This window comes from Opisthorchis viverrini (assembly GCF_000715545.1).
Source record: "Opisthorchis viverrini unplaced genomic scaffold opera_v5_429, whole genome shotgun sequence".
Lineage (NCBI taxonomy): Eukaryota > Metazoa > Platyhelminthes > Trematoda > Opisthorchiida > Opisthorchiidae > Opisthorchis > Opisthorchis viverrini.
Genome location: NW_008752083.1, coordinates 150,736 through 164,373, shown reverse-complemented (window position 1 = coordinate 164,373; position 13,638 = coordinate 150,736). Strand labels below are relative to the sequence as shown.

Below are 13,638 nucleotides of genomic sequence, written 5' to 3'. Positions count from 1 at the left end.
CTATCTCTGAACAGGTTCGCCGAAGAAAATCATCTCATTTGTTAGATTTGAGGAGTGTAAAGCAAAGAAACGTCTATGACCGATCTTCCAGGTTGGTATTTGCGTTAAATATTCCTCAACCTAAATAATTCTGTCACCCGGCTTCGCATGTTCATTGCACCTGCGGAGTGTAAAGTGCTGCTGGGGAAGGATGATGTAGTTGGACTCATCAATTCTAAGGGATGTTGTCATTCATGGCATAGTCGCGCCCTCAATGGTGCTCATGCAACCAGGCTATTTCCTTCAATGCCTAGCTCCCCTGCTAATCTGTCCAATTAAAAGTACAAACAACACTGTGTTCACATGTCAACTATATTAGCTTCCGCCTTCAGTGCGCACCTACCCAACCCATCTCCTCAAACCATCGGTAAACGAAACTGTGGCAGCTACAACAACCGCTGTACGACAAGTACGCGGTTTTTACATGTAATGATGATGAATGCGCCAGCTTACAGACCAGATTGTAATTGGTTCGGATCCAACCTCGGTATCTCGACTGCTCCTGTCTAGGCTTGAGCAACCCGGAATCGTCCTCGTCTTTCTGAATGGTTTGGTTACTGTACTTTTCTGCTCATCCATTCTGGAATGTAGTTCTTTGTCTTATCCGGACCTTGGTGCAGCCGTTGCATCTGATTTTATACAGCATGTGGTCCTTTCAAGCAGAAGGCCTTCGACTGCACCAAAACTGAGCGCAACGTCTTTCCTTCTGGAACGCCACTCGCTTGCTGGTTATGTTCAACACCCCTCGAATAACCTGAGATGTCCCTGTTTTAAGTGAAATGACTGCTGGACCAGTCCATTCCTTGTTAGATATTGATAACTTTTCTTATTGCCTAATCAAATTCACTGAGTACCCACATTCTTGAAGCTCGTTTGTAACCTCGACTGCTGCTGTTCGGTCGATCTCTTCTGTGAACAGCACACTGACTCGACGAAGTATTGATGAGACAATAGCAGAGTACACAGACCTTGGATGTGCTGATTAGTAGCTTAGGGTGGCTTATACTTCTGTTGGTTTCTGGTAGAGTAGTGTGCCCGAAGTGAACTTTATCGCAATGTTAAACTTGATGCGGAGATCTAAATATTGAGATACTCGTAGAAGTGTTTACCCCATCATGTTTGATCACAACAAAAGTGTTGTCAGAATAACGCTAAACAAACTCGGTGAACAGTCATATTCGAAATTTCGTTTGTATTATTCATACAAATAACAACCGAAGTCGGGAATATTGGTGACCCCGTTGCTAGTCACTTTTCTTGAGAGTGAAAGACTGGATCAAAAACAAATTGACCAAGGTTCAGACAATTGTCATCATCATCAGTGTCAGCTGTGATAACCTCGTACTTGTCGTACAGTGGTTGTAGCTGCCACAGTTTCGTTCACCGATGATTCGGAGAGGTGGGGTAGGTAGCTGCATATTGGAGGCGGGAGCTGGGGAATTAGCGCATAAATACAGCACTATTAAGTGGGGGGATTGGGAAGGGAGCTATGCACTGAAGGCAATAGCTTGGATGCATGAGCGCCATTGAGAACGTGACTGTGCCATGTCTGACAATGTTTCTGACCATTGATGTGGCCCGTCTCGGGGTCCCCATCCAGGAAGACGGTAGTGAGCAGCGCAGCTGAGTTTGCTTGTAATGGCTTTTATACGACGCTACCAAGACATTGTTTGACCGCCTCTGGCTCTCTTCACACGGTTGTGCTTGTTTGAGCCCTTTGAGGAAGTCGGTCGACTGGCATGCGCAGCACGTGGCCAAGCCAGCGCAACCTACGCAGTGTGATCAGTTCATCCATCGAGGGTGAGTTGTTTTTCCCGAATACCATTCGACGAACTTCAGCATTGTTGATCCGGTGTTTCCGCCAGTTTCGGGCAATGCTCCGAATTATCGTGTCCTCCCTCCAAAGTACCCTCAAAGCTCACGAGAATTTATCGGTCCCTAAAGGGAACCCTGGATTTTGTTTGGCAAATTTGTACGAACTCCTGATGCAGGTAGTCGATTTTCCCGTACTCATTTCTGATTAGGTAGCTCATGTGGTGCAACCTTTACCGTCTGCTCTAAATCTTATCGGAACATGTACCGCGTGGATTCTGGAGTTAATTTTGAGTCATATTCTTTGGGTACAGCTGAAGCCTAACTGGTTTACTTCAACCTTATTCTTGTTCATTATTGACTTAATAGTGCCATTGTTAATTTTTCGGTCAGGTCCGTCGGTTAAATGTTACTTGGCTTTCCGTAGGTAGTCATTCCACTCTGCCTTACCCTTATCTGCCTTCGTAATGACAATACTCTCCGTCTGTTTCAATGTGTGCCGATGGTTCTATGTTCGGAGTTTCTGGTTGCTGGGACTCCAGGAACGTGACCAGTTGTACTCATAGGTTTTGAGCTTCCGCTGATGGCAACTAGTTTTCGAAACACTAATTCAACACAAGGGGCTATTTCCTCCGCTTTTATTGCCTTCTGCTCGCTACGAATTGTGCTCCTTTTTTCTAACAATCATCACCCAATGGTCAACTGACAACTTAACTACGCCACGGTAGACGGACTGTGCAACGGCATTGAACCAATGATGGGTTGTTGTGTCCACGCTTTCGGCCAATCGGAGCTTGCCTTGGTGCTGGGTCGACAAGCGGACCGATCCTCTGGCCTGTTGACCGTAACGGCGCACAACCGAGAGTGGCAAAGTGGTTCTGGTACAGTGCTCCGCCTAACAGACCGTCTGTCTAAAGTTTTTCTGTCGCTTGCTGGGCTGGTGCTGAGTGAGGTTTGCAAAGGATGCCACTGATATGGTGATCTGATTCATCGATTGCGTGCTGGTCGAAGACATATGCCTCCGAACTTGTATGATATGCGTTCGCACCAGCCTCGCCTTACACAATCCCCGTCCTTTTTCGGTGTGATTATTATTGCTAGTTCTCACTAAATTGAGGAATAACTGAACCCAATGTCCATTAAAAATCATCAGCAGTGCCCTTAGCCGTGTCAGGAATATAACCATGAGAGTCTGATATGCGAGGCGAGCGTGTTACCGCTGGTGGAGAATATACAAAACACTCGCCTTGTGTGTCCAACTTCGAACGCACACTGCTGATGCGCCCCCATAAGAACGAAACTCGTTCAATTTGATGCAGACCGTTTGGAATATTCTTATCGATGCGGGAGCAAAACCATTCAAAACGACGGTGATGTGAATAAATTTCCACCCTGTTCTTGGTTGTCTTTCCCCGCCTTTCACCTTACTTCTCACACTTTACCAATGCTTTCTTGGCTGTGTGGCATTCAAGCACAGTTTACTGTTTGTGCACTACTTTCAACAATGACCATGACGCTCTTGCAATTCGACACAACTCGGATTTTTCTAATCGTACACAAATCTGATCAGATGAGTAAATCCAAAACTCTTTATGTTACATATTGACTTACTTGGTCGCTCCAACTGATTTTCGCGTATTTCATTTCTCCACAGCGAGGCAAAAGGTAAGCCGATGAAAATTTCCTTCACTCTATCTCATTTTGCGTTGAACAAGTGCTGAAATATTTTCTCATCGTGCTAGAACTCATTTACACCAACCATGCAGCTAAGCTCTCATCAGAGTATGTTGTATGCCTAAAGTGATTTCTTGGCTTAGCTTACGCGATAAATTTTTCCTGCAGCTTGACTGCGTGGACTCAGCCAAGTCCTATTTCTGATTCTGCCCAGGATTCTCTTGGTGGATCCGGTGATTTCTACACCTGTAAGAGATTTGGGGGTGTTGATTTTTAGGACTAGCGAAACTCTGTCTGGTGACTTTACTATTACAAGACTTCTTTTCCTCTGATCTCACATTACTCATTTTGTTGAAAAAATATTTCGCATCGAGAGGTGATGGGCGTGCTGCGCAGGTTTGAATGGTTAAGTACCTTACATTTCTAAGGGACGTGTTTGAGTAGGTAGACCACGTTGGCCAATTTTATTAAAAAGTGATTTCTAAGCCGCTTAATAGTTTACTCGAGTAAAATCCGGTGATCACATAAGCTGGTGTGCGCCATCGGCCACTGACCGAAATTGTTCGCAGCTACGCAATGTAAACTAATCCGAAGTAAACTTACAGTGGGCTCGGCGCGTATGTTCACATGAGGGGGCAAGCAATCTCTCTCCTAACTTCAAGTTCCTAAAACCGAGGTCCGTTAAGTTTTATCAGATTGGGTTGCCCTCAATGCGCAACCGACTCGCAAGGATAAGTTAATTGTGACGAGCGGCTGAGAGCTGCAACCCCGGGATAACGGTTAACTAAAGGCTGAAACCCGAACTCGATGACCAAAATTTTGTTATTGAGACAATTTACAGGCAAAATAACCCTTATCTTAATTGATGGGAAAATCTCATATTTGATCCGAGAGCCTTTTGGACGACTCCATATTGGCTGATAATTTTTAAAGCACCACATCTCCCAATGTTCTGACGGGTGCATATGCCTAATCAAAATCAAGTTCTTAGGTCACGAGCTTATCTACCCTATACCACCATCAAAGGACCAGAGGACACGCTCAATTAACTTTACTCCATGTTCTAATCGACTCCTGTCCGAATCTAATGCCGTAAGCTAATGTCGCTAATAATCCAAGTCCCTTCAGCGCAATGGTTGGCAGCTTACACCGGCGTTTGCCGCTGGTAGCCCATGGTTGGAGTCGTCTGCCTACAAGTAACTACAACGATTTGTCAAGACGAAGACCCGTTTCGATAGCGCTACATAGTCATTTGGTGGCATTCTTTTACGAATGGCCTTCCGAATTTGAGGTCCATCACCCCCGTCTCCTCACTTTCTGTCATAAAAAGAGCTTATTTGAGAGTAGGGCAATATTACGGCAACATGTGAAGGGCTTCTTCGATTACGCCAACATCCCTGGTACTCGTATCATCATGCTTGAACCGGGTAGTAGCTCTCAACTCATAGCTCCAGTTCACCGATGTTCTGCCAGGTCCATGCCATCACAGGTAACTTACACTTGACATCACATCCGGTTTCTCATGGCTACTTGTGTACCAGTAGGGTGCAGGCGTTCAGTGTTTCGACCAGTGGTGCCCGACACGTCCGTTCTGAATGTCATCCAGCCGTGTACCACACCGTCCTCTCGGAGTACCTCTCACTTACAAGGGCAGTGGAGTTATTGCTCTTGATATCTACGAAGTATTCCCTGTACAGACTTCCTACCGAGAGAGGATGGTCGCTTTGAAGGAGATCTCGAGTTCTGCTCATATCTCACAAGATGCGAGGTGTTAGTGATTGTGTTGTCCTCTTATAATGCCCCTGCCAACTACTTGCATCGATAGTAGTAGTATGTGTATTCGGATGTATAGATGTGACACAGTACCCATAAGGTTAATGAAAACTTTGACAACCCAATTACCGGCTTCGCCTTTGTTGGGACCCATCCGGTAGGCACATTCCTAGAGTTTCCACCAACCTTATCTTCTGCGTGAACCCCAATTGTACGCGATTCGACAGAATCCTCTTTTGTATGTCACTTAGTTTTTCACGGACGACTCACCCGAAATCTAGCTGAATCTCTCCTTCGCGATATTCTTCAACTAAATGTGCTTCACGGGAGTCCTTCAAGGAACATCGTAAACGAACGACTCCGGTGCGATCCACATGAGTCTCCCGTGAAAACTAAATTGGTATGCAAATGAGTGTACTTTATCGAATTTGGGTTTAAGGAGAACATCGGTTGACGGAAACTCGGAAACTGTGCCTACCTGATGAGCCACCAACATGGGCGAAGCTGATCGCATACTATCGAAAAGTTTGCAGCAGCCTTGAGTGTAGTGTGTTTTGTTTGTACAATGTATCGTGATTTCTCGAGAATCATATCAATGAAAAATGAGGTGGTCTGGTGTAGCACATTCATTTGATGAAGAACATAAACGAGAGGTTTAGCTGGAATTCAAGTGAGTTTCCCGTGAAAGCCGAGTTGGTGTGTAAGTGAGTTCATTTGTCGAATTCGGATGTGTAGTTTAGGGTCTTGCTAATATGCGCAATAAGAGGGCTTGAAGTCCAAATGAGAATGCGTTAGACCTACTGAGCAGTTCTTGTATCAGATGGGCCACGCTGTTTCCAAAGAATGAGGTACACGACACTTATTCTCAACTTCGCTGTTTTCCGAGAAATACGCATAAACTATCTACCATTATCATGCACTCGGAAGTGGGTTGCATGCTCTTACATGGATTCGAACATTTATCTGGTCGGTTTCTACATCGGAACTTTTCGTTGAAGCCTCTCGGCCATTACTGGCCAGACAAACTATACTTTAATTATGGACACTGGAGAACATCGAACATGTTAGCAGTACACGTCGATCGATCGTTCCAACCCAGGTTACGGTCCCAAAACTGCATTTCTTCCATTTTAGGTTTTATCTCAATGAGGTACCTAATACGTGCTGTGTAAAGTTGAAAATGTATCCATCTGCTTTGCCGAGCATCTAAACTATATTCATGAATCTTCCGAGCAACAACATGAGCTGAGTCTGGATATCCTGGCTAGCTCCGTCATGGAAACGATCGATAGATCTTAACTGACTGTCTGTTTTCCAAAAACCTTCCCTTCCAAGTTTCCGCCCAAGAACACCTGTCCAGTTAGACAAACGTGGTCACCGGCTCACCGTCTATAATAGGTATTTAGTTAGTGACTATGACAATGACTACAGACTGATTTCAGCAGCTAACGAGCAGTTGCACGGAGCATCAATAAGTAGGATTTTCACGCTCGGTGACAGATCACTTGAGTATAAAAGTTCGAGCATACTGCAGTATCCATAGCGGAAGGGGTTTTAGTAATATACATATATATAATAAATAATATAGCGAACCAAGAACGTAATACGACATCCCCTCCAGTTAGCAGGAAATTTCCCAGAACACAACGAACACTGGCCCGTGGGAAGCATTTCCCCCAAAATGAAATTTTTTACCCGAAGTAGTCATCTTTTGTTCTTATCTACGTGTGTGATTACACATCCCCAGGCAAAACTGCGGGAGCATGCTAATGGTTTTTGAATATTTATCTAAAGGACGGAATCGCTACGGCTTTGTCGTCAGTTATACAGTCGGTAACACATGGATAACAGATGCTTGCTTAATTTGATGTCTAAGTAATTACAGTTGGGTTCTTTTAGCTTTCATTTTAGCGGTTGATTGAATGGGTGGGTTAAGTGTGCCAGTTCTTTCACCACTATCTGTGGGTGGAATGAGATCGTCGTTTTGCTCTCTCACTGTACTCTGTTCATCGAAACCATCCAAATGACAGAGTTCATTCCTTCAGCCAATAAGAATGGTGGCACAGATGAGGACGAGGATGATGACAGTGAAGACGAGGATGTGGAGCTGACTGGGGATGCTGATGAAGACGCCAGTAGCACTGAAGACAGTGAAGATACTGCTGATGATGATGAAGAAGATGAAGACGAGGATGAAGCAATCAGAGGTCTTCGTTTGGGCGTTCCCAGTGCGTTAAAGGATCAAGATGACAGCGAACCTGGTGTGGATAGCGGAACAACTGCCTGTGTCGCCTTGTTACTCCCGTATAACGGCATAGTGAAGCTGTTTGTTGCTAATGCTGGTGACTCGCGTGCTGTCCTCTGTCGCGGTACTGTCGCCATAGACTTATCAGTGGATCACAAGCCGGAAGATGAAGACGAAAAATCTAGAATCACAGCTGCTGGTGGCACAGTCACCCGCGATGGTCGGGTGAACGGGGGTTTGAATCTCAGCAGAGCTCTTGGAGACCACAGTTATAAGGTGAGCGTATGGGTTCTCGTTTACCAAAAGTACTTTTTTTACGATATACCACATGTAACAGTTCTCCCTTGTAGGTCGTCTTCCGATAAATCTAAACCTGTAGTTCTGGAGCGTCATTCATGTGTGAAGGGAGCACCTTAACTAATTATGAACTAATAGATGTTATAGGCTAATTTCTCCCAAAACTCCGCGGAGATGTAACTCTCAACAACTTATCTAGTCTTTGAGATGGCGAACCTCTAACCCAACTGTGTCGTACACACTTATATGACCCGGTTGAAAATCCCAACAGCTTCTGGCGTTCCGACTCTTCACCTCGACAAATTTTGACTTGCATCGACACTGTTCGGTTTTCGAGCAAACCAACGGCCAAAACAATACTTACCGTTCCTATTCTGTATGAGCTCATCGAGGAAATACCTACTGCCTTCCTTCAATCTCCCATCATTTGTGAAAAAGTTAGAAATCGCGAAATCATGATATGTTTTTGTCAGGGCGCGCCCAGACAGAAGAAAAAGTACATGTGCAGAGAGTGACGCATCCCCAAGGTCATCATCGGTTCGACACGTCTGGAAAGTAGGTGAGTTCGCGGCTCTCACCAAACGGCTTAGCAACACACGACCAGCGGAGTGGGCCTGAGAATGTTCACGACCGGAACACCACCATTGGCTGTACGGAGCGAACAAGTGAACGGCCATGTTTGGCCAATTAGTCATCCTATATACTTACGCAGACGCTCTGTACGTTTTTGTCCTGGCAATACAGCCGTGTCCCCAGTTGTCTGTCTTCTCCCTATCGCGTAGTCTGGCAGGCGTAACCCAATAGCTCGGCCACCACCGCACAACACAACAGTTTTATGGGTTGGCTACACTTCGCTTGGCAAAGGCAGCTTAAAGTGGAATCACCGAAAAAAGATAACATCATGCAGTATGCTACATTGCAGGCGCAATAATCTGCGGAGCGCTCAGTCAATCTTGATTGTTAATCTGTGGCAGCAATGCAGTCTATAAGTGCTTATGAGCTGTCAGCTTGTAGTCGAGTTGAGCATAAATGATTTCTGTAGTCCCTTTCCCCAACGATCAATCCTACAAGGTGGAAAGAATTTCAACGAAGTGAGCACTGATTCATGAATCATGTGTGGCCATCCACTCACCGCCAATGATACATATAGCTAATACACTGAGTGCCTACCTGTTCACTTCAGCACTTGCACGACGGATCGAGTCATACAGCTTTTGCGGTGAACAATGCAGGCGGTTGCGTTTTGCTTAAAGACACCGGTTTCGTGTCTAGGCGTCGTAAATATTCAGTTATGCGGCGCGACGAGAAAGGGCAGAATTAGGTCATTGGAGCGACTTATTGATTTATACGATGGGCATGGCACAGGAGGCCTTCAATAAAGTAGGCAACCAGATGTGCGTCCATTTCCCGTGGAAACTTGCGACCTACTAATAAACGGGCTTCATTTTTTTGAAGAATAGTGCGATAGTGCGACGCTTTTGTGCGTGGTGCGTTGCACCGAACGTTCTTTCTTGCCAATGACTTTCAAACGGCTTTGAATGACGAACATCCTGTACCCGGTGTGCAAGTCTTGACTTCACTAGTGCCCACTGCACCCCAGAGAACATCAAACATTGACTGTCTTTTACTCCGTTGCTAGTCTCTCCCCGTGTGTTTCAATGTCAAGCTGACCTGCACGACTCAGAGATCACTTTATTTGACTGACAAAATTAGTGATACCACGAATTCCTCCGGAACGTTTTCCCCCCATTTATGTTTTCCCGCACATTCTCCCGCTTCCGTTGCTTCCATTTTGTTTTTCACCTTGTTCTCCAAAGCGGCGATGAAGGAAGTAATTTCGTTTCTGTGACTTGATACGCTAATGCAGTCATCTGTATCCTTCGCCACTGTTTTCGCTTACATCTATGTCCACTCGTTCAACCGAAGGCCACGTTTAACTTGCGTCCGATTCCTGAGTTGGCTTTAACTCTACTGGCTATCGCTTAGCTGTGCCTACTTGCTTTTTATGGGTTTCTTGCTCAAACCGCTGTTCCCCTAGGACTTTTCTTTACTGCATATCGCGCACTCTAAACCACGGTTGCAACTAATTTCTTATAGGGTAGATTGCCAGATTGATCACCCCATCTAAGGTTTTGATGGTCGATTACCATTAGTTGCTTCACCACGCCTCAGTTCTACAACCGTAGTCTCTGAACTAATAGTCCGATGACTTAGCGCGTCAGACTATGTTCGCGAAAAGAAAGCATCAGAAAAGATGCATCAGCCAGTAGACACCACGCTAAGTTACGTTTCATAGCTGGATTTCATCTTCAACGCGCAATAAACGGGCCAACCCAGCGAAATACACTCATTTGCAAATAAATTTGGTTTTGCAAGAGATCCGTCTAGAACCCAGATGAATCCCTCTGAGAAACTCCGGGACTGCGCCTACCTAATGAGACCCAGGCTGTAGTGTTGTATTTCGTCTAGAAATTGACCAACTGTTTGTGATCTGCCTTTCTTCTATCCTTTGTGAACACCAAAGAAACTAGCGATTATGAAGCTGAAGAATTAGTCCTATGTTTATGTTGTGATGCATATAACCCACTATACTGTCCCCAGTATAATTGACCTTGGTGGTTGATCTGGTAAACAGATCGACGACCGCCGTATCACCCACGAATGAACGCGCCCAAGCTACAAATATTCTGGTACATTTCCATCATTATTTTTCGCATTAGCAAGCACAAGGACTTCCATTGGCCGTCCAAATGATTACGCCATCTCCGGACGTCACACAGTTTGATCTTATTCCCGGTTCCGATCAATTCCTTGTCATCGCATGTGATGGCGTCTGGAATTCCATGACCAGCCAAGAGGTCGTTGATTTTGTGCGCGAGCGCCTACAATCAAAATTGGATACCAAAGGAGATGAACGATTGACGCCTACCTCTGATCGTGAATCTGATGCAATAACACTGTCAAAAATATGTGAAGAGGTAGATACATATGGTTGTTTTCTGACCGGTTTTGCATTTTGATGTTTGCCTGTTATATCACATTGTTCTACGCCACGTGTGACGAAAGCTTATGTGACACGTAGGTACAACCTTAGTGTCTTGATTGCTCAAGCTAGAAAGCTGACTGCACAACTCTTAGAGTTTACTTGGTTCAGAAGTTGTGCCTTCTCCCTACGAAAACCGTTCCGATGATGTGATAACCGGCATATGAAGGCCGAATACCGTACACGAGCTCCATCAGGAGCTCGGTTATTATTTTAGTCCCCCTTCCAAAGGTACTCTTGACCGGAATGGGTGGAGCTCCATTGGAGATTCTGCCTTAGAAAAGAACAATTGTCTTGCTCGTTCGAAGAACAGTAAGTTGCGTCCCATTAAGAACATTCACCTATGAGCCAAAAACAATCCCGATTTTCCGGTCGGCGATTGTCCCTCCTTTGGCACCCATTGCGCACTCTATAGCGAAAACCCAAAAACCACGCCGACATTAAGTTTGCTCATTGGATCAGTGCACTTAACCCAAGCTCCGCGATGGATTGACTTCTTTCAGGATGTAATTGTTTCTGTGCCCCGTTATTATCACCATCCGTATCTTGTTGACTTATGCTGGGGTACCCGGATTGCACCCGAAAGATCCCTTACATCAGGTTAGAACTGGGAACATATGACAGCCTTTTTCAAGTCCTTACGACTCGAAAAACAAGCGAATCTGGCCGTACTCTTATTATTCTTCAGCTGTAACGTTAAAGGAAGGACGCCCAGCTTTCGATTTTCTCCTGTTTAAGGTTTGTTAGAAAGGTGTAGTACTTGTATTTCGAGCTTACTCGTTGCCCAAATAGTACATAAGTAATTTGTTTGAGAGTGAACTATATACATAAACTTGTACGACACCTTAATGCACATTAAACGATAAAATCATAGAAGAGAAATTTTTCCTAGTCTAATATTAAGCTTTTCACTTTTCAACCCACTTGTTCTACTCCAACATAATTTTTGGTCACGTACGGCTGTCTCACTGTGAGGCTTTTTAGCCAATTGCTTGGTTTGAAGATCCTCGATGCACTGGCCGCATCACAACCCCCATGTACCTATGAATTACACCAAATATTCTAGTATAATCATTGATCTGTCTGGCCGGTCAATCTCACCTCTCTTCTTGTGACCAGAAGAGGATTCCGCAGTCTCTGTCGCAATCATTATTCATCTGTCATACGGCGCAATCATCTTCACGTAACTGGAGGATTGTCTATAGTCACTGCCATGTGGTTCGTTTTTAGATGACTGTAAAAGCTTTTGACGAACAAATGTATGCTACCCTAAGTGAGTTTTTACAGCAGGCCAAAATCTTGGGTATCATCGTTTTCAGGGATACAGTGCTCAAAATAACTTCGAAGCCCCTCGCCTTATCCGTTTAGTTTCATGATCCTTGTGCCTACACTTTTTGCGTCCTCCTTCCCCCCCCCCGCTGTACGCCATCATACACTTAATGTTTCCATTGGCACTCTGGGGCAATATTAAGGTGAGTTTTGCCGACAAAGTACGGTGGAACCATATTACATTCTCATAAGTGTCGACGTCAACTCGTTGTATGCGAATGTTCCAAAAAAAGAAACTTTAGAAGTAGCCGATCGATTGCTACTAGCAGACACCACCTTTCAGAACGGACGCAGCTTACGGTAAATGAAATAGTGGAAGGCGCAAAAGTGTGCCTGAATTTCACTTCGTTTTTACTCCGTGGTTTACACTCAAGAACAGGGTCTAGCGATGGAATCTCCTATATCCCCGGTTTTGGCAAACATTTTTATGAAAGATTTTTAACAGAATGCCTAAGCTGGATTCACAAGATATTTTGGCGTTATGTAGATGATGTTCGTCGTGATTAATCGAGACAAGGTCAGTGTCCGAATGGTCTGAATTCACACAACGCATTTAATACAGAGGTAGAGTCAACTTCGGGTGCACTACCTTCCTTAGACTATATGACGCATAAAGTCGGGGAAAAACTAAAAACCACAGTGTATGAGAAGCCAACTGACACGGGCGATTTTGAACTACACGTCTGCCCATCCAAAGTCAAAATTCGCTTGTGTCGCCTCGCCAACGCTTAACCGAGTAAGGGCCCCGTGCACAGAAGAATTTGTTTGGACATCGGCCCAAACGGAAGTAAAGAACAAACTTCGGAATAGTGGATATCGCGCTTGTTTTATTAGGCGTCATTTAGGAAGGCTATGTGTACCTGCGGCGAAACCTAACAGGGGGTGGATTGGGCCGGTGTTATTCCATGCGTCATTTAGGAAGGCTATGTGTACCTGCGGCGAAACCTAACAGGGAGTGGATTGGGACCGCTGTTATTCCATATTAACCGGAGAGATTCTAAGGATCCTAAACATGGTTAACATAAGAGCAACGTTCCAGGGGACGCTGCGTCCCGCACTGATGCAGTCGAAGGATCGCCTCACGGTGAACAGAACCAAGGACTGTATCCGGACTGCACTAAGACGTCCGGAGACCACACCGGAACCGTCAGGCACAAGAGAAACATAGATAGGCCACTGAGAAACGTAGATGAATGTCGAATGTGAACGAAAGATTCAGCAATGCACTATACACGTAAAACATTTAGATATTCAAGTTTTGAAGTGAGAACTACGGTTCACGTCACAGTGACTGATGGCTGAGGCTGTATGAATCGCCAGACATCCCAGTGTTAATAGAATAGAGGGCGTAGAACTGGCAAACTTGCGGAGAACGGTTTTAGATCAGTCGAGCGTTATCAGCGGGTATCAGCAGTAGCTTAGATAG

At 45.1% G+C, this 13,638-nt stretch overlaps 1 protein-coding gene across 1 annotated transcript in view; it reads left to right on the top strand.

The window, feature by feature from the left end:
• The window catches only part of T265_10930 (hypothetical protein), a gene marked incomplete at both ends in the record, with an annotated part of 50,738 nt that overhangs the window by 32,677 nt on the left and 4,423 nt on the right, over positions 1-13,638 (top strand). The window contains 2 exons of the mRNA XM_009177446.1: positions 7,314-7,819; positions 10,561-10,818. Of these exons, the coding sequence (XP_009175710.1) occupies positions 7,322-7,819; positions 10,561-10,818 (756 nt within the window). The remainder of the gene's footprint in view (positions 1-7,313; positions 7,820-10,560; positions 10,819-13,638) is intronic.